At 38.8% G+C, this 21601-nt stretch overlaps 1 protein-coding gene across 2 annotated transcripts; it reads right to left on the bottom strand.

Moving 5' to 3' along the window:
• Nucleotides 1-1342: 1342 nt before the first annotated feature.
• LOC126617621 (plant UBX domain-containing protein 8-like) lies at nucleotides 1343-6568 on the bottom strand. 2 transcript variants are annotated; one of them, XM_050285642.1, is made up of 11 exons: nucleotides 6213-6568; nucleotides 5142-5212; nucleotides 4447-5035; nucleotides 4267-4347; nucleotides 4077-4192; nucleotides 3784-4006; nucleotides 3310-3510; nucleotides 3100-3231; nucleotides 1973-2116; nucleotides 1832-1888; nucleotides 1343-1671 (listed from the first exon to the last, which is right to left on the bottom strand). In XM_050285642.1, exons 1-11 carry the CDS (start codon nucleotides 6294-6296, stop codon nucleotides 1564-1566), a joined length of 1806 nt encoding a protein of 601 aa, XP_050141599.1. In that variant the 5' UTR covers nucleotides 6297-6568; the 3' UTR covers nucleotides 1343-1563. The 2 variants fall into 2 exon arrangements, with proteins under 2 accessions (XP_050141599.1, XP_050141600.1); XM_050285643.1 differs by having other exon boundaries at nucleotides 3796-4006; nucleotides 6213-6565.
• Between the last annotated feature and the right edge of the window lie 15033 nt (nucleotides 6569-21601).

Genomic DNA, 21601 nt, shown 5'->3' with positions numbered 1-21601 from the left:
GGATGCACAGTTAACCAGAAAACGTAATTAAATCAAACAGCCGAGTGACTTCGGTGATACGGGTAGAACGTTAATATGACGTCTTGTACTGTACAAGTTACTCTTCTCACGAAGCATTAACGGTATAAAATTCAAGGGTCAGCCTCTACACCCAAAGGTTCCAACAGGATCTTGCATATTAGCATTCGTTTCTCCTTCTGCGCATGAAAACAAATTTGAAAAGATTTTATATGGTACTCGTTAAAAAGGATCCGACGCTCTGAACATTTTTATTCTATAATCTTTGATCAAAAACACAAAAAATTTAAAATATAACAGTTATAAAATTCAAAATACTCTAAAACACCGGAGAATTTCTGAATATTTTGATGAGTTATTGACATCTTAAATTTTCAAGTATCCAAAGGGTTTGTTCCGACCTAATGCCTAGGTTGAGCGATGGGTGGTCGGAATTGAGTTTATACAAATTAAGAGTAGAAATTGTCTTTATGCCGTAGCCGTTTAACATTATATGATCAATGCTCCCACAGCTTAAATCCAGGGGACGAATAGACACAACGAAAGATCATGCAAAAAACGGCAGTAGTAAGAAAACGACATCAGAACACATCGTTCCAACTTCCAAAAGCTAGGAGTGCAACTCAAGTGCGTTGGGTTGGTTGGATCGTCAACCCAATCCTAACCCAACATTCCTAACTTGGGTTTCGATTGGGATTGAGTTCATGCGGGTTTATTTGGGTAGGGTTCGGGTTTGTGCAATTTTATTAAATACAATCTTTTAACACATTATTTCATAAGATAAATCTCAAATTTTGAACCAAATAACGCAAAGCTATTTAAAATTCAATTTTACACATCTCCATTCATACCGAAAACAAGCCAAACGCATATTTCAAGTTTCAACCATGCAAAGTTGAAATTAAATGAAAAAACAATACCAACGTTTTAACAAATAAAACATAAAAGTGACTATCATTTATTTTCAAATGAAAAGCAAACAACATTCAACTATAGCTCTCCCAAACTTGTATGTAGCTCACATAATATGAAGTGGAACGGGTAATGCGTGCATGAGCAATTCGAACAAGAAATCAGGTTGAATATGGGTTGACATGAACGGGCAAAACAAGAGCCAAATCCAACCCAATAAATAATCGGGTTCAGATTGGGTTGGGTTTAAAGCCTTTTAAGCGGGTTTTTACTTCATTTTAACCTACTCAATCAAGTTTGAAATCGAATTAAACATGGGTTGATTCAGGATGACCCAATCTAAATTGAACCCCTACCAAACGCGTAGGATCGAAGTTCAACCTAATGTCGTACCACGGATAAACAGAAAAAATTCCAGGAAACTTGTTCACTATAACGGCACTGATAGAAACATACAATGAGCATAATTATTCTGCTTTTCAAATTTGATTCTGCCCATGTCTTCAAATCCATGTATTAAGCATTTCATATCCAAACACCCCCCAAAAGCCAAATGAAAACCAAGATTTCGTTCAACAATATACGCGGATCAAATGAAACTGTTCTATCTTTTCTACATTTTGGAGCCACCTGCTATATCGACTCCAAAAACAAAGCTTCTTGTTTGCTGGTAAGCCCGAGTTCATTCAATGTCAATGCACTTTCTCCATCGCTAAAAGCGCGCCTGGGGAATGGCCTCACCTGTTTACCAAGATGTTTAGTATTCACAGCATTCAAATGCAGTTTTGTTCTATTTTCTCCATGAAAACAACTAAAAATCGATATAAAATTTTGCAAAGATTGATAACATGGGGTTACGGAAAGTGAAATGGGTATTCAATTAAATGCAAACATTGCTCACCACTCTGTAAGAGCCGGGTTTGACCCTTCTGCCAATATCAATAAAGTCGAAAAGAGACTGCAAACAGAATCAAACTCTGGTTTAGCGAGGATGGGCAAAGTGATGATTCAGTTAAATACATGTACATTCACAAAATTTTACCTGCAGCTTGTCTGTCCTGAGAAATCGACGCCCATGGCGGCTACCATCTGGCATTCGCACCAGTAGGGTTACAGCATTCTCATCATCTGATGCTGGTTCTTGAGGGAGAGTAGCTTCTTTTGCTGCTAATTGTCTCTCCAATTCCTGCAAGGAAGGATCATAGAGAATAAAGATATCAGCAACTTTGAAAGTAGAACTCACCAAAAAAATGAGTTGTCCATTACTGATGACGAGGAATGCGCTAGCGTCTGAAAGAAATATGAGCAGGGCCCAATTATGTCTCAGTACATACAAACATAAGCGGTGGATGCACATTTTTCATATTACAGTACTAATTGCCCACCATATTTGGGAAATGTAATCCCATCTGAGTAGAAAAGGGTCAATCATATTCATATCAAAACAAAAACTAACACTAAAGCCATGGATGAAAACCAGAAGTTCCAAAATGCTTAAATTAGCAGTCTTCTATTACATAAAAGTAAACTAATTCTTTTCCATTAATTTCTTTGATTCAGTCTCCATAATAAACTGTCATACCTAATTCCGGCTGGCTTCAAAATACAGAAATACTATATAATTCATTGGATTACAAACTACTAGTCATTTTCCATCTCAAATGTCAAAAAGCTTGAAATTTTATTGGCATAAATCCTACAAATATTTATAGAGAAGTGGCTCCATTCATTCCCATCCTAAATTTCAAAATACTCATTCATTCTAAAACTCCCACTTCTTATCATTTTTCAATTTCAAAAATGAAGAACAGAAACACAAAAAGTAAGGGTGGTGAACTTTTCAAATGTTGAGACTTGGAGAATAAAAGTTTGAAAATAAAAGAAAAATAGGATAGTAAAGAAAATGTTAAAATGCCACATATGGAGTAGAGCCACTTTTCAGAGAACTCACAAAACAAATTAAAATAAATGAATGGAGAAAAATGGTACTGTTTAGAGCCGAGTTACTTAACCATACAAAATACTGCTAATTAGATTAATTTAGAAGGAAATATAAAGGATGAACAATCTTTGCAAGAGGGATAGACACAGAAAAAGGGAGTAACATAACCAGCACCAGATAATCTAAATCTAAGCAAACATGTGTGTGTGTGTGTGTGCATATAGTACCTGCTCCTCCTTGATTTTCCTTCGAGACTCTTCCTCTTTTAGTCTGTCTTCTTCACGACGAGCTTCAGCTTCCTCAATAGCCTTCAATTCTTTTTCTCTGTCAGCTTGAAGTGATGCAAGATATTCATCGTCCTGCATGTATCAAGTTAGTACAACCAGTCACACCACTTTTGGTGGCCAACTTTCAGACATTATTTCTGGTATTCAAACCTGTTGTTCACGTATCAACCGCTGTGCTGTAAGAGAGGGTGAAGGAGGACGAGGTGATGGTCGGACGTATGAACTGTCAGGCCGCATAAAATGATGTGGTGTGTAGGGACGGTGATATCCAGTCCCTTCAGGAATTCCACCAAACATTGCAGCCTCAAGCATCACTGCTTCGTCGTGCTCCTCTGAAGAAATTCCTCCCCACTTCAATTACAAAAACAAGGCCAAATTAATTGGTGTAATATGATTAAAAGGTCGTACCCAGTGCACAAGGCTCCCGCTTTACGCAGGGTCTGGGAGAGGTGAATGTCGGCTAGCCTTACCCCCATTTATGGAGAGGCTGCTCCCAAGTCTCGAACCCGAGACCTACCGCTTATGAACGAAGACACTTGCCATCGCACCAAGTGCGACCTCTTGGTGTAATATGATTAATTAACAAAAATTTCAGAGACTCATTCAGAAATTCTAATAACTTACAAGGGAAGATACCTCATCTGAAGGGAAGACACCGCCATTGTGCCTAGGATGATTATCCATATCCTGCTCTTCAGGACTTGAAGGTGCACTATCCTCATCAGCTCCAACTTCTTTTGCAGTCTCCACAGAGCCAGAAGACATGCGCCTGGACCTGTGTCTGACAAGAGGCTGCTCCTCCACATCTTCAGTTTCTTCTTGGATGGATGAACTTCCTGCCTCCAACCTAATTCACCCACACCACCCTCATCAGGAAAAACGTGTATAACACTCCAAAAGTAACACAAGATATATACCTTCCATTTGATGCTGCTAAATTTTTCAGCTCCACCTCTGCTGCCTTAGAAGCCCCAATATATGATACGCCAACATTTTGTCCCTGGCCATGCAATGCTTTCTCTTGCTCTGCTGTCTGGACTCAGTTCATGTTAAACGATATAATATGGATACCACTAAGGAGAATTAAAAAAAAAAAGGAAAGCAAACCTTCAGTGACAATGAAACTGCATGTGCAAGTTCAGGATCCTCTAGCTGAGGTGGCCTTTGCTGAGGTTCATTTTCATCAAACTGTGAGATCAAGAAGAGAATCAATACAAAGACAATCACTTAGTATATATACCATAAACACAGGGTCCAACTCAACAGCTGTAGGCTATTGTCACATACATTTGGAGCACCAAATTGTTGATTTGGTTGGTTTTCTTCAACTTCCTGTTTTGAAGCCTCGATTGCAGCTCGAATCATTTCTTCTTCAATATCATTGCTATAATCCTGCGGATCATCAAATCGAGGAGCACTAGATCCAAAATTTCGGTGATGATATCCATCACCTGAAGAGATATCTTGCGGTCCACTCCTTTGCCCAGCCTGAACAGCTGGGGCAGCTTGAATATCGTCATCATCTTCCTCATCGATTATAACAGTGCCAGGGATACCTGGGCCATCTGCCTCCTCTGTTCCAGTGACATCATCAATGATAGGAGCATGGCCAGAATGGCCAGATGGATGATCGCCATCTTTGACTTCAATGGGGATCTCCCTCACCTCTCTTGGATGAGTAACAAATGGTGTACGGTTTGTAAAATGTGTACCACTATCAAATATGGTTCTACCAAAATCTGGAATAAGAATAGAAAAGGGATTCACATCACCAGTTGCAGAGGGAAGCGATAAAGGATCTCTCCGAGATCGAACAGGAACCGGATCATCGATATCCATAAAATCGTCTTGAGCTGAAACAGGTGTATCATGCACACTGGACATGAAAAGTCATAAATGTTAAAGCTGGAGACATCATCCAATAGCTGATGATATGTCATACTAAATATTTAATAATGAGCAAAAGCAGATGAAAAGCATACTTCACCGATGTGCTTCTATCTCCTTCAGTAAAGTATGCATTTGCAGCTGCATTGAGATCGCCACCATGCTCCTAATTGCAAGCAAAGACAACAGAAGAAGATCTATGAGAAATAATAATAAAGATTCTTTTTATTTATTCATTTTTCGACTTCGTTGTCTATTAAGTCAAATAGGAAAGAGCTCCCTAAAAAATCCAAGAGACTAAAACACAAACCTACTCAAATAAGAAGCTAAATAGTTCGTTTTGTAATAGTGGTTGGGAGATCATATGAAGGTTGTATCAGATGAAGCTGAAGTGAGTTTTTCTCACCACAAAGCATTGAGGTAAATCCATCACAACTCCAAGAAAAAACAGTTGTACCATAGCTACAACAAGATACATTCAGTCGAAAATTTATGCTTCAAGGGTTCTAATCAGAGACACTTGGCCCGACTTTTCAACACCCAAAAAGTTGTTGAGGTACCAGTCCATTCACAACACCTCCAACTTTTTATCAAACATATAACCAACCGTTCGCTACCCTGGGTACCCATATTTCTAGCATTGAACCAGTCAAATCGAAAACTAATTCTTTAACGGTACAATGGTAATCTCACTGTGCTAAGAAAATCCATCTATTCCTCTACCCACTCCATCCGTTCACAACCCTAACAAAAATATTCAATTACTTTCGTGATCAAACGAGTAGCGCAAGCAACTCCCTTTCTACCTTAGATTTCCAAAATGAAAGAGCCCACCATTTAAGTATAATTTTTCATTAACTTCAGCACAACAGTAGTTGATGAATAATACAATCAAATAGCATCCCAACTAAATACACACTTTATCTCAACGTACCATTAAACTCAAGCCAAAAAACACCATCCCAACAAACTAAAGTCCACATCCAAATTTCAAAAATTCATAATAAAAGATCAATCCAAACACTGCCCAACAAAAAATTCCCAATTAAAATTCATTGCCCAGTGCAGTAAAAACCTTAATAGCAACATTACCCTAGAAATCGAGAAACAATTCGGCGATTCTGATCAAAACCTCAGAAATTAAATTCGGAACTTGAAGAAATTACCTCGAGCTTTTGCACGGCTATGGCTTCGGAAGCGCCGGTGATGCTGATGAAGGTCTCGATCGCTTCCTGATTAGGCCTCGCCATGGAAGAACTTGAAGTAATTTTTTGGAGGTCGGATTCTCAGTGTTTGTGGGTTTTATGAGTCCAATTTTGCTCCGGAGAGATGGTAGTAAATAAATTAGCGAAGAGATATTTTTGTGTGGAAAATATGGGCTGTATTTTATGTGTTTATGCATATAGAGGGGGGAACTAAGGCCGCGTTTGGATGAGAGTTTATTAGGGATTTAGAAACTATGGAAGTGCTTTTCGGTCGTCCTTCTCCAGTCTTCTACGTCTCTCTCTTTGGAGGGTAAAGCATCCGGGGGACACATCACCACGACCACACCGGGATGACTTGTTGTCTAAGCAGGCTATAATGGACACATCGACTAGGGCTACGGACGAGGCTCTTTTCTTTTAGAAAAGAAAAAAGACGATGCGAGTAAAAAATTTGTAGTCTCAAAACTCAGTGGGTCGAAAATTTTGAGTTTAGTTTTAATGCTAGAATCAAATTTATGTGGTACGTGAAAAAACTTCAGCTCAATAAGGGTGAGTTTTTTTTTTTTTTTTTCAAACAATAAGGGTGAGTTTAATTCTTATAAAACATGACTCTTACCACTATTAAATAAGTGTTGTGTTATGCACACACTCATTTTTACTTTCTACATATCTTTGTTAATTTATGTTTGTTGATTTTCTTCCATTCATTCAATTCGATGGTAAAAAATTAAAAGGGTACATTAGAAGTAAAAAATATTGTGTGAATCGCACTACCTTTAAATAAGGGGTGTGATATCCACACCCCTTTTTACTTCTCCCACATCTTTTTGGTTTTCGGCTTTCTGATTGGATGAATTAAAGAAGATCAACGGACATAAATTAACAAAGGATGTAAGAAATAAAAAGGAGTGTGTAGATAGCACATCCCTCAAATAATTGTGCTATAAGAGCACAACTCACGTAAGACAATGTGAAAGGCTTTTAGCTTATTGGAAGGTAGAGTTGGACGTTAAGTTTTGATTAAAATATGTAACAAATAAATTCGTTCCAATATAACAAGAAAAGGTAAGTTGAATTGCCGTTATGACCATTTTTTATTTTTTGTTTTCACTTTTTTTGAAAATTTAAAAACCAAAATATTGTTTAGTAATTATTTTCAGTTTTCAAAAAAAAAAAAAAAACTAAAAACTACTCCCTTGAGTTTTCACTTTTTGATTTTCAATTTTCATTTTTTAAAATAAAACTTAAAGTACTTACAATACAAGATTTTAGTTCTCAATTTTCAAAAAAGTGAAAAGTGAAAACCAAAATCTAAAAACTGAAAAACAAAATGGTAATCAAACGGTCCTAAATTTTAGTTGTAAAATTATAAAGGAAATAATATTGCATGTGGTGTTAAATCCTTATTCTCGCAATTTAATGAACTTAATATAATTATCATATCGTTTATCAAACAAATAGATAAAACAGTATGTCCAGTTGTACCAAAACTCTAATTGTTTGAGGAGACTTTGTGTACATATATCATAAACCACATGTGTTAGAAAAGAGAATTACTAAGAAGAGCATATGTCTAGTTGCACAAAATCTCTATTTTATAGAAGGATATTCTAAGTCAAACTCCCATAAATCAAACAATCGCTTAATGAAAAAACTACTAAGACTATATTTTGTATTATATTTGTGTACCACTTGATGAGACAAATATTAAATAGTGTAAATTCATGTGAATCAATGATTTTTTTCTTTCAATAAATATAGATTATATAAATAATACTACAATGTGGTTATCAAATATCATTCGGTATTTTGTGAAATTTTATGGTCAAATGATTGATATTCCAATCCTTGTTTATGTTGTTAATACCATGACAAAAACATTACTGTGTTAAAGGTAGGGCAAACAACACCACAAAATGATTACGATTGTTACATGTTTAACAACCACGGTTCTTCGGTTTGGTAGAACATTGCAAACTGTATTCTAAAACTTGAGCACTCAATATGTAAGTTGTTTTTATTTTTAAGGGGCAGTTTGTTTTAGGTCACAATGTAACGACTCGTCCCCAATTTTTAAGGTTTTTACAATTTTAATACGTGAATTCACGAAAATGTCCTTTGAGGCAAAGACGTTGACTTTTCTTGACTGCCTTGTCGTGTCACGTAAGATTTGTTTTCTTTGTGTATTTTTGTAGTACTCGTCGCTATGGACGCATGGGCACAAACGGAACGCAATTTGGAATTATAACGAATAAGATATTAACGTTTAAAATTTGGGACATTTTAATAAATTAATTAATTTCAAGAAAGCTCCAGATTTTTGGAGCAAAATTTGGAAAGCCACATGTGTGGCCCAGATTAAAAGGAAGAAAAGATGGACGGTGGAGATGATAGATAAAAGAGAGAAAGGAGGGGTGGGACGCCCATTTAGAAGATGAGAGAGAAGAGAGTGACCAATGGGAGAGGAGAGAAAGGAGAGAAAGGAGAGAAGGGGAGAAGAAGAGGAACACGGCGGGTTCCTCTTGACCCATACTCGACCAGGCGGCATCCATGTTTTCCGATGCCATTCAGGCGATTTTTCCGATGAATCACGTCCTACCACCACTATTAAACATCTACCCGAACTCCCCTCGTTCATTTCCACCCATAATCCACCTAGTTTGACCCCGTTTTGAGGAAGAACGAAACCCGTGGGTTCCGAATGTGTCACGACGGAGATCCACCCATCATGAAAGCATCCTCGACCATTACCACCATCAAACCACTCACCTTGAACCCAAGAACAAAGCCCAAACAAGTTTGGAGGCGTTGGAGTTCGAATCGAGGTCGAATCAAAGCGACCCAAATCTAGGGTTCAGACGGGTTTTTGTGAAATTGGGGCTTTTCTCAGCCAAATTGGACTTGGCCACATGTATAAAACTTACTCACTGAGATCTTCATTTATGTGAAGTTTGAGAATTTTTAGAAATAGTTAATTTTTTCGGCGAGTCCGGGCAACCGACCGCTGTGTATGGTAGCACATGGGCCGAGGCATTCCTTGACCTTCCTAAACTAAGTTTGATACCCCAATTCCATAGGTGAAGTTAGATTGATGAAATCTTATCTTATGAGCATAGTTTTGATAGAATCTGCCACTTGATTATTATAGCAATCGACGATCCGATCATTGAATCGTCACCAAACTTTAATACATTATAATACGTAATATATGAGGATCATAGGAACTTATGGATTGAGAATCTGATATACGGATCTTCCTGAATTGGATTTGTAAGCTCGTAAAATAAAACGTTAACCGCCACTTGAATTTACAATTGGCGGATATCCAAACGTTGGATTGTAATGAAACTTTAGTATGATGTTTTAAAAGCATAATGTGGATCTTTGGAAGTTATGGATTGGAAATTTATGATGCAGATCTTCCGAATCGAGTTACGTAGGGTTGTGGACCCTATCGTCGATTTTTGACCGACGGTTGACTTTTGGTCAATGAGTCCTAAATCACTTTAGAACATCCTTAGAGATGTGTTTTTATGTAAGTTATGTGTTCTTTCGATAAGAATTCTGAGACGTGACTATTTGTTCTAGGCGATGATTATTCGGGATGCCTCAATATTTGTGCTAAGGAGTTGTAGCGTGAACCTCAAGTGAGTGGGCATTTGTTATATATATAAGCTTTGATATTTCCAAAAAATGTTTTTAAATAAATTTATGCTTTGTATGCCATGTCTATACCGCTTATTACTATATTGTTGCATTAGTATGAATTGTGAATTATATTATTTGATGTTGCGGAGGCTCAGGTAAGCTTCAGGTGAGTTAGCATGTGATTGGTCTTGTTGCATTGCATATTGCTATGTATTTATGCATTTAAAGCTTATTATACTGCACCTCCCGCCCGAAGCCAAGGCACAACTTTCACGTGATTGTTCACCTTTTGCACCACATGATCACCTTGGATCCAAGTTTTTGTGCTATCTTATCGTACATACCACAATAAGTGGTTCCGACTCGTAGGTGACCTGCAATTTATTGCACAGCTTTCATATGATCATAGCACTTAAGCGTACTTATTTACACCCAGCCTGTCGTATAGGTCACATTAAGTGACTCCGACTCGTGTGCAGACATATGTTGATGAGCTACTAGTCCAGTCATACAGGTCACGTTAGGTGACTCCGACTAGCATACTATTTTATATTGGTTTCACACCTGACTTACATTTATTATATTATGACATGGAATACTTCAGTTTTCGCTGGTTTTATGCATTGGTTTTCATACCTACGTAGTATTATTATTTTCTGGAAACTATACGGGTTTTACGACAAAAGGTTATAATGTTTTCAAAAAGGTTTTTATTAAAACTTTATTTTTAGGCCCACTCACCCTTGTTTTTCACCCATCCAGGTTCTAGTAGCAGAGTTTTCGTACCGACGAGGATTATTGGCAGATCTTGGGCTAGTCGATTACCATCGATGGTATAATTCTCACCCTATTTTACTGTACTATACTTATGTTATGTCATCATGTGTGAAATGGGTTCATACCCGTTCACCGTGCACTCTTGTATTTAGGCACTTTTAGGTTTAAATTTATTCACATTTTCCACATCAATACACTTTATGGTTTTGTCACCTTCCAGATGTCGGCCAACACAGCTCGGTTCGGAGTCATAGTGGACATACCAGGTCGGGGTGTGTAACACAATATATTTTTAATATTAATACTGAGTTGATCAATATTTTGTTCTTTTAAGTAGAAGTTGATAAAGAGAAATATTTTTTTAAACAAATGATAGTATCGGGGTGGAGTAGTGGGCTAAGTCTTACAATAAGCTTACCATAATAATGTGGTTTAACTTCACATTTGGCGAGAATTGAACCTAAGTCCTCTAGAAAAGCAGTAGAAAAGTAGAAGCAATGTGTTTATACCATACTTAGGGCCTCCGTATTTAGATAAATACTCGGGGGACTCAAATGTAATTATGTAATAAAGGAATGGGCAAATATGTAATAAGTGAGGAGCCCTTATTTTATAAAAAGACCCCTCTCCCTCACAATTGGGGGGAGGCTCACTCTCACCCTCGGAGACCAATTCTTAGGCCATACCCTCACCCTTTCAGAGCTCTCATCATCACAGAGAAGTTCTCTCTCTCCCTCTTCAACATATCAGAGAAATACAATAATCAGTGTGGACGTAGCCCAAACATTGGGGTGAACCACGATACATCTTGTGTTATTTACTTTCTTGCAGATTCACGGTCGGATTTACGTTGTTCCAAGACTTCCGGTTTTGTGTATCAACATTTGGCGCCATCTGTAGGAATCAACATGAAAAGCTATGTCGGTTCTCTTTCATTTTTTCATCTCATCACCGTGAGACCTCATCAATGTCCACCTTGAATCTGCAAAAACCCAAAAACCCAAAGCTTTCCCATAAAACCCAACGATTCATTCTCTCTCTAACTTTCTCTCTTCACATTCCACTTTCAATCACTCACTCTCTCACGCCACCAACTCCAAACGCCCATCCCTTTCTCTCCCCCCTTCATCCCTCTCTCTTATGCCCCAACTCAGCACCTAATTCACCAGATCTGAGCCCGACCACACCAAATCGAACCCTAGAGTTTCTCCGATGGAGGAAGCGCTGGAGCTCGCTCATGCCAAGGACACCAAGAAGCATATGGCGGGAGTGGAGCGCCTGCATCAGCTTCTAGAAGCGTCTAGAAAGAGCCTGACGTCGTCGGAGGTGACGTCGCTCCTCGACTGCTACTTGGATCTCCTCAAGGACAACAACTTCAGAGTCTCCCAAGGCACTTTGCAGGCCCTTACCTCCGTCGCTGGGCTCTCCGGCAACCACCTCAAGCTTTGCAGGCCATTGCCTCCGCCGCTAGGCTCTCTGGGGACCACCTCAAGATCCATTTCAATGCGCTTGTTCCCGCTGCTGTTGAGTGTTTGGGCGATGGCAAACAGCCCGTCCTCCGAATCCGATTGCAGTTTCCAATTTCTGGAATTTCAAATGTTCCCACAGTAGTATCCGATAAATAGTAGCCACTTGCAATATGATCTGTGACCCTTGCTTTTAGACAACTTCAAGGGTTTGATTTCTTGCTTTGTCTTCAAGTTTGTTTATCGGTGCTAGTTTCATTGTGAAGAAGAAGAGAAAGGCTGGGGTGTCTTCTCATCGGTTCCTTTTACAAATCACAAAACCAGAAACGGAAGGAGATAGGGCAGAAATCTGAGTTTTCAATTGATATAGTGATTGGGTTGCTAAGGTTTCTCTTTCTGTGAAAATGGAGGGGGTGGATCATTTAGCGCAAGAACGGAGCAAAGCGCAGTTCGATGTCGACCAGATGAAGGTCATCTGGGCCGGCTCTTGCCACACCTTGGAAGTCTTCGATCGAATTGCTCGTCTCGTCGCTAGCGATCCGGTCTTTAGAAGGGATAACAGAACATTGTTGAGTAGGAAGGATTTGTTTAAAAACACTCTGCAAAAAACGGCTCATGCTTGGAAACGGATTACAGAGTGATGGCTATCTAAGGAAGAGGCATACTGGTTAAGGCATTATGTGGATCAACTAGCGTATACGGATCTTCACTGAAGACCCCAAGGAGGCTAAGGAAAAGGAAAAGATGCTGAGTCGACTCAAGCAACTTGGACGAGTTATGAAGCGGAGACGCTGAGTCAAGCTGATGAGTTTTACATTTAGAACTCCATATTTGAACAGGGGAATGATAATCATGTGTTATGGGTCCTCTTTCAGGAAAAAGAAAGAAAAGCAAAAGTAAGAAAAAGAAAAAGGAGGAAGATATTTCTTGACCAGGCTGCACATGCTCTAACTTTTTCTGAAGAAGCTACTGGAAAGCAAGATAATTCTAATACTTTGAAATCTCAACTTGACCAACGGAAAGCTACTGTTGATAATCTTGTGTCTAATACACAACTTTTAGAAAGCAAAAGGGAGGCACATGGGGACACTGCAAAAGCAAGGAATAAACACCCCACCAGAATGATGTAATTTATTTTGCGTATCTTTCGGAGATATCTGTATAAACCCCATCAGAGGGTAATAAAAAATAAAAAAAAGGCAAGCCCAAAATAATGGGCTGGAATATTATGTGGAGGGCGAAGGCCCATATGCCCAAAAAAGTCAGGCCCTCTATTACCACCAACCAGGTGATTAAAAGTACACCAGTACTCCAAAATTATTCGGCACCCTGCCTCTATTATCACCAACCAGGTGATCAAAAGTACGTCAAAAATACGTTCAGTACTACAATTATTCGGCAGTCTGCCGCTATTACCACCAACCAGGTGATCAAAAGTACGTCCAGTACTCTAAAATTATACATGAGCATCACTCATGTCAATCATACATAAACATTCATGAGCATCACTCATGTCAATCATACATAAACATTCATGAGCATCACTCATGACAATTATACATAAACATTCATGACCATCATTCATGTCAACATTCATGAGCATCACTCATGTCAACATCCATGAGGATCACTCATGTCAATCAACATAAACATTCATGAGCATCACTCATGTCAATCTAGCTCCAAAAGCTTCATTTACAAAAGCTCTAGCTTTAAAAGCTTCATTTATAGCGCTCTAGCTTCAAAAGCTTCATTTACAAAAGCTCTAGCTTCAAAAGCTTCATTTATAGAGCTCTAGCTTCAAAAGCTTTATTTACAGAGCTCTAGCTTCAAAAGCTTCATTTACAAAAGCTCTAGCTTCAAAAGCTTCATTTACAAAAGCTCCAGTTGCAAAGCTTTACTTGCAAAGCTTCTCCTACAAAGCTTCAGTGTAGGGTATACAAATACCGCCTCAAAACAACCGCCACTTCGGCCCATACATGGATTCAATTTGAAGTCTCCAGCTAACAGACTCTATTGACCGAAGACTTGGGGGACTACACTATACACCATTTATTGGGCCTTAACTGGGCCTCATGAAAAATACTTGGGGGACTTAGCCCGTTATTTATGTATTGAGGAGCGAGCCCTTATTCTATAAAATGGACTCTCTCACTTTCATTATAGAGCACCCATTATTCATGTACTGAGGAGTGAGCCTTTATTCTATAAAAGGGATTCCCTCACCATCATTAGAGAGCATCGCCGCTTGCTGAGCAACTACCTCGCCGCGAGCATCAACTCTAGCCCATCATTTATGTATTGAGGAGCGAGCCCTTATTCTATAAAAGGGACTCCCTCACCATCATTAGATAGCATTACCGCCTGTTGAGCAACCACCTCACCGTGAGTATCAACTCTAGCAACCGCATCGCCACGAGCATCAACTCTAGCCTATCATTTATGTATTGAGGAGCGAGCCCTTATTCTATAAAAGGGACTCATTCACCTTCAATCGCCATAAGCCGAGCCAACCAAGGCAACATAAGCCATGAACCGAGCAGCCTCGCAACATGTGCTACTTCTAGTTGAGCATCATTTCACTTTAAGCACCGCCTCATATCAAGTATCAGTTCAAGATGACATCTAGTTACTTCGGCCCACACATGGACTGAATTTCAAGTCTCCAGCCAAAAGACTCTCTTGACTAAAGACTTGGGGGACTACTATTTATACCATACTTAGGGCCTCCGTATTTAGATCTCGTATAAATACTCGGGGGACTCAAATGTAATTATGTAATAAAGAAATGGGCAAATATGTAATAAGTGAGGAGCCCTTATTATATAAAATGACCATTCACCCTCATAATTGGGGGGAGGCTCACTCTCACCCTCGGAGGCCAATTTTTAGGCCATACCCTCACCCTCTCAGAGCTCTCATCCTCACAGAGAATCTCTCTATCTCTCTCCCTCTCCCTCTCCATCTCCCTCTCTCTCTCCCTCTTCAACATCTTAGAGAAATACAATAATCAATGTGGACGTAGCCCAAACATTGGGGTGAACCACGATACATCTTGTGTTATTTACTTTCTTGCAGATTCACGGTCGGATTTACGTTGTTCCAATACCCCTCCGGTTTTGTGCATTAACACAAGGTCTAGCATGCTTCTAAGAAAAGTGCTTTTATTTTCAAAGCATAATAATTAGTGTCTATTTTCTAAAAAATTTAAATGCCAAGATACCCCCAACATATTACTTAGGTCTTCACCAATAAGGACCTTTTATACTAACAATCTTATATGGAACAATCAAATAAAGACACGTGTCTTGCTTTGAACTTAGTTAAAACTGGTTGCCAAACAATTAATATTGTAGTATCCAAACAACTTTTTTTCTCCCTCACCAACCTTTGCCAACCTTTGTTCTCATTCTTGTCATTGTCGGGCGATATCTCAACCCCGTCTACTCTTCTTCTCAGTCAACCACATCCACATTTCCCTCTCCGGCATCTCTTCTCTATCAACCCCACCCACCTCTCCTCCTCTAACAAACCTTGTCGACCCTACCTTCAATCCATCATCTTCTTTTCCGATGCGACCATGGCTGCAAGGAGAGGAAGATGGTGGCGAGTCGTAACCAATGAGTGGGCAGGTGCAGAGGTGCTTCCATGGCTTCAACAGAAAGAATTGAGGGATTTGAATGAGAGGTTAAATAGGGATGTGGGTAGGGTCAACGTAGGAGAAGTTAGAGGAAGGGATGGGGTGGCTAACTCTCCATGGTATAGGCGAGAGGAAGAAAAAGAAGGGTGTTTGGTTAAATGTTCAAAAGTGTTAGTTGGTGTTTGGTTATGAGGTGGAGTTTTAAATGAACACATGTTATAATTTTATCGGGTCACATAATATGGTCAGCAAATTGGGTGTTTCCCAGTGAGTACTTAAGTATTTTCCTTTTATAAAAATTACAATCATTACTACTACATTATTCCTTTTGACAATTATTATATCACATTAAATAACATGTCATTTTTAGTCATTTAATATATTTACAACAATTCATATAAAAGTTGAAGATGGACGTTTTATGATCGACATGGTCTTTGATGATGAGCCTCCTATTTTCCATGAGGACACTGCAGTGGATGAAGATGTCAAAGTGGCACTACATGATGATATCCTCTTGTGCTTTCCTACTCATGTGATTCAAGAAAAGGAAAGTACAGATATTATGGAAAGGTGAACAACGAATGGTGGTGGATGGATCGAATGAGGAAGGGTGGACTACGGTGGTCCCTATTACACCTAAGGTCAACTACAATTCACTAAACAAAGGTTCATCTTGTATAGTGATTGTGGACTCATAGAAGGATATTGACTAGACGTTTAATGTATCATACTCGACTCTATAAGCTACATGCATTCCTAAACTGACTTACTCGTGGCAACCTTCCGGCCGCCCAACGACCTATAACGCTAGTCACTACTCCCACTGGGGCTAGGAAGTAAGCCCCACAACCCAAAGCGGCGAAGAACAAATAACATTTGCTACAAAAGCCAGCTAACGAGGGTATTCCTGTGTATGAGAACATAGTAATGGAGAAGTGAAAAATGGCAGTGTGGAGCCTGTTTGGGAGGATAAAGCATAAAAAAAAAAAAAAAACGAGTAAGGCACCTAAATGCAAATGGGTTGCAAGATCGGATTTGGTATAAGACTGGATGAGAGCTGATAAGAATATGGAACAGGATCATGATGTAATCAACTGGCTATATATTGAGTTAAATGTTAGCTTTGCTTGGAGTAGTGGTTTGTATCTTGAATGTTGTTTATTGTACATGATTACGATGAATGACTCTAGGTTAATTATTGTGATACATACATGGTACTATTGGCATTTATGTCCTGTTGTTGAGAGTTTTTATGTTGCATGCTTAAATAATTGGTTTGGTGTAATAATGTATTCTCAGGATGAGATTATCTAGGAATGAAGTAGGGATGTGGGTGATAACAATCAAGCCATAGGAGATGATGTGGCATCTAACAAGGCTGTTGAAGCTAGGCTTTTTGTCCAATAAGCCAACAATGGGGGTTCTAAGTCCTAGGAAATGAGTTAGAGATGAGACCGCTGAAGCAAGTTCAAGTTACAAGGACCTACTTAAAGAGATAGACCGATGAAGTGCTTATCATGGAACTATAGAAGTCTAGGTAGCCATGGTTTTAGAAGTAATTTTAATTTTCTGTGTAGTAGTTTATATCTGGACCTTTTTTGTATGATGGAAACTAAAATGGATGTCAACAAGGTCCTTAGTCTTTGTGGAAGATGGTTTGATACCATGTTTAGTTGCCCTCCCTCTGGTAGAGTCGAAGGCTTATGTTTGCTATGGAGCTTTTCTAAAATCTGTCAATGTTATTATCTGTTAGGGTAAATATTAGTTTACTACCCTCATGTTTCATGGTTTTCAACATTTAGTACATCAAATTTTTTTCGTCCCAGAGTCATACCTAAAATGTAAATTTTGGGACAGTCTCATACATCCGTTAGTCAAACTGTTATTTCCCGTTAAATGATGACGTGGTGCCCATGTGGACAATGACTGGGCACCACATGTCATTAAGGGGTCCACGTTGATTTTTTTTCTTTTTGTTTTTTTGTTTTTATCTTTTTATCTTTCTTTCTTCTCTTCAGAGGTGACGTGGCTTTTTTTTCTCTCTTCTTCTTCTTCTTCTTTTTCTTTTCTTTCTCCTAACCCTCAATTCCTTCTTCCCTGCAACCCACACCCCCCCAGCCTTCCTTCACCACCAGTTTCCCCCAACCTTCCTTCTTCCCTCTGTAATTTCTTCCCCATCCCCTCTCTTTAAAATCACTACAAGCCTAACCCATGTGGATATTTCTCCTCCTACCACAATTTCTTCCCCAGTCCCCTTTTTAAAATCCCTTTCTGCAACCTGCAATCTGCCATCTCATCTAACACACTCAAATTATAATTTGTAAAACCTTAATTTCTACCCATTTATATATCCGCTGGTCCAAAAAAGAAAAGGTAATTTCCATTGGCGAAGTGACGAGAAGAATTGGGGTTGCGGAGGAATCGAAGATCGAAGCTGGGGAGGGGTAGATGCATGTCATAGGAGTAAAGGAAGGAAGGTGGGGGTTCCTGCACTTCATATTGCAGGTTGCCCAAGGATTCGACCCCTTTCTGAAAGCTCCCGCCTTTCTTTCAATCTCTCTTGGCTTGCGTCAACGATGAGAGCTGGATCCCTCTCCTCAAACTACTCTCCGACCGCCTCTCTCTCGGGGAAGACAACCGCTGCGACGATGACAATGACCAGCCCGGGTTTTTTGGGTCCGAGTCCAAAGTGTACTGATTGGAGAAGGTTTTTCTGGTTTATGCATTGGGATTTCAAAGAGAGGGGGATGGGGAAGAAATTACAGAGGGAAGAAGGAATGTGGGGGAAAGTTGGGGAGACTGGTGGTGAAGGAAGGTTGGGGGGAAGGTGAGGGTTGTAGGGAAGAAGGAAGGGAGGGTTGAGGGAGGAAGAAAGTAAGAAGAAGAAGAAGAATAATAAGAAGAGAGAAAAAAAATCCACATGACCTCTGAAGAGAAGAAAGAAAGAAAAAAACAATTTCAACGTGGACCCCTTAATGACACGTAGCGCCCAATCATTGTCCATATGGGCACTACATCATCATTTAATGAGAGACTTAACAGTTTGACTAACAGATGTATGAGACTGTCCCAAAATTTATACTTTAGGTATGACTCTAGGATGAAAAAAAATTGATGTACTAAATGTTGAAAACCACGAAACATGAGGGTACTAAACTGATATTTGCCATATTTCTAATGCACGCTTTATCTATTGTTTAGTTAAGGACTTGCATAATGATATTTACACCTTAGTATATGCTTTTCCACAAAACAATTACAACCTGCCATTTGGGATGGTATTCTTAGACTTAATCCTAACAATGGCCCTTGGTGTCTCATGGGACATTTTAATAATATCCTTAGCCTTGGTGAAAAAAAAAAGGGTGGTTACCAAATAACCAACTACCACATGAATAATTTCATTACCTTCTTAAACAAAGGTAATTTGATTTCCTTAGATGATAATGGTTTGCCTTATACCTGGTATAATGGACAAAAAGGCAGTAACAGAATATATGAACGCTTAGATAGATGCGTTGCAAACTCGGATTGGCTAAACTCTTTCTCTAATTATAGACTCCAGATTTTTCCCATGTTTGGATCTGATCATGGTCTGAATTTACTTAGTTTTATTGTGAATTACAACACCTAGGGTTCATTGGGCTATATCCGCCCATTTAAGTTTAAAGCCATGTGGCTTTTACATTCGGAGTTTAAAGATTTTGTGAAGAATACTTGGAAGAATGTGGATAATCTCAACCCCCTTGATAAGTTTAGAGCTTGCACCGGAACATTTACTTTCCTAGTCAAAAGATGGAACCAAAATACTTTTGGCGACTTAAAAAAGAGGAAGGAAAGCTTGATCTATGATATTGAGGTGATTCAAGATAGAATCATGAAAGACTATAGCCATAACTTAACCAGAGACTTCGAGGTTAAGAGTAAGCTTACTGACGACCTACATGCAATTCTAAAACAAGAAGAAACTATGTGGGCCCAAAAAGCTAAGGCTAATTGGCTTCAACTTGGAAACAAGAATACTAGAATTTTCCACACTACGACAACAATTAGGAAAAAGAGGAATGAAATTGTGAGGGTGAAGAATAATCAGAAGATTGGTGAAGGGCTTGAACATGTTTTTGTGCAGGACTTTAAAATGCGCTTTTCTTGTGTTGCCCCCTAGCTTGGAGAATATTGCGAACATGGCCAATATTATTAACCCTTGCATTACTAGAGAGCATAATGACTTCCTTATTGAGGAGGTGGATTATTTAGAAAATTGGGAGGCAGTCAAAGGTATTGGAGCTTTTAAAGTCCCGGGCCATGATGGTTTAATTGCTAGGTTCTATCAGGGTTGTTGGAAGGTAATTAAAGGTTTTATAATCCCTATGGTGAATGATTTCTTTCAAAATAATACTAGCCTTACACTGATTAACCATACAAATATTGCCCTAATTCCCAAAGTGGACAACCCATAAGTGGTAAGTAACTATAGACCCATAAATCTTTGTAATGTTGGTTACAAAATTATAACGAAAATCATAATTAAGAGAATAAAGCCTTTGCTTGACATCTGCATCTCTGATAACCAAGGTGCCTTTGTACCGGGGCAATCAATACAAAACAATATTCTTATTGCCAATGAATTGTTTTCTAGTTTCAAAGGTAAGAAGGAAGCCACTGGTGTTATGGGAATAAAGTTGGACTTGGAGAAAGCTTATGACTACCTTAATTGGGATTTTATCATGTATGTTCTTTTAAGATTTGGCTTTGCCAAGAGATGGGTTAATTTGGTTATGGAATGCATAAATTCTACTTCTTTTTCTATGATGATTAATGATGGTGCACATGGGTATTTCTTTCCAAAGAAAGGTATTAGGCATGGTGACCCTCTTTCCCCTTACATCTTCATTCTATGCATGGAACCTCTTATTAGACACTTCAATAAATTAGCTTTGCTTCCTAAGTCCTATATTGGCATCCTCTCTTCGCCTAGGGGCATTCGTTTGGTTTACCTGGTTTTTGCAGATGATTGTCTTCTGTTTGCGAAGGCTACCACCAGGGGTGCACACAAGGTTCTTGACATTCTTAGCCTATTTGCAATGGCTGCAAGGCAACATGTAAATTTTCACAAATCTTCTCTTTATTTCTCAAGCAACACAAGCAATCAAGACAAGATTGCTATTGTCAATATACTGAATATCCAACACAAAACAACTATTGGTAAGGACCTTGTTATTCATAATATTGTGTTTTGGAAAGATCTAGTGAATGAAATTGAACTAATTAAAAGGATTGAACACAAGTTAGCAGGTTGGAAAGCAAATACCTGTCGAAGGCAGGTAGGTTAACCTTAATAAAATCCAACCTCTCTGGTATGCCTCAAATGTCTGTAAAGAATAATGAAAAAACTAAATATGGAGTGTATAGATTTTTGTTTGGGGAAAAGAGAGAACTCTATCCAATTGGGTGGAGTAAGATTTGTAAGGCTAAAGACTGGGGTGATCTGGATATACGTAGGGTGGATCATTTTAATAATGTTTGTCTGGCTAAACTAGGATGAAAAGTTTTAAAGGATGAGGATAATTTATGGGTGAAAATTAGAATTAAAAAGTTTTTAGACTGTAAAATCAAGCAAAAACTACTCTCTTGCCTGGAAAGGTATCCTAAAAAGTAGAAAGGTTATTCGCAACGTTTTGAGATGGATTATGGGTAATGGAGAAAATATCCTCTTCTGGACCTATCATTGGGTTTTTCCTTACCCCATTTTCCATCTCATCCTAGAGGATACCGTAGCACCTTGAATTGGAACCTTAAAGTGAGTGAATTTATTA

This window comes from Malus sylvestris, chromosome 4, assembly GCF_916048215.2.
Source record: "Malus sylvestris chromosome 4, drMalSylv7.2, whole genome shotgun sequence".
NCBI lineage: Eukaryota > Viridiplantae > Streptophyta > Magnoliopsida > Rosales > Rosaceae > Malus > Malus sylvestris.
Note: the sequence above shows the minus strand (reverse complement) of the source record. Positions and strands in the feature narration are given on the sequence as shown.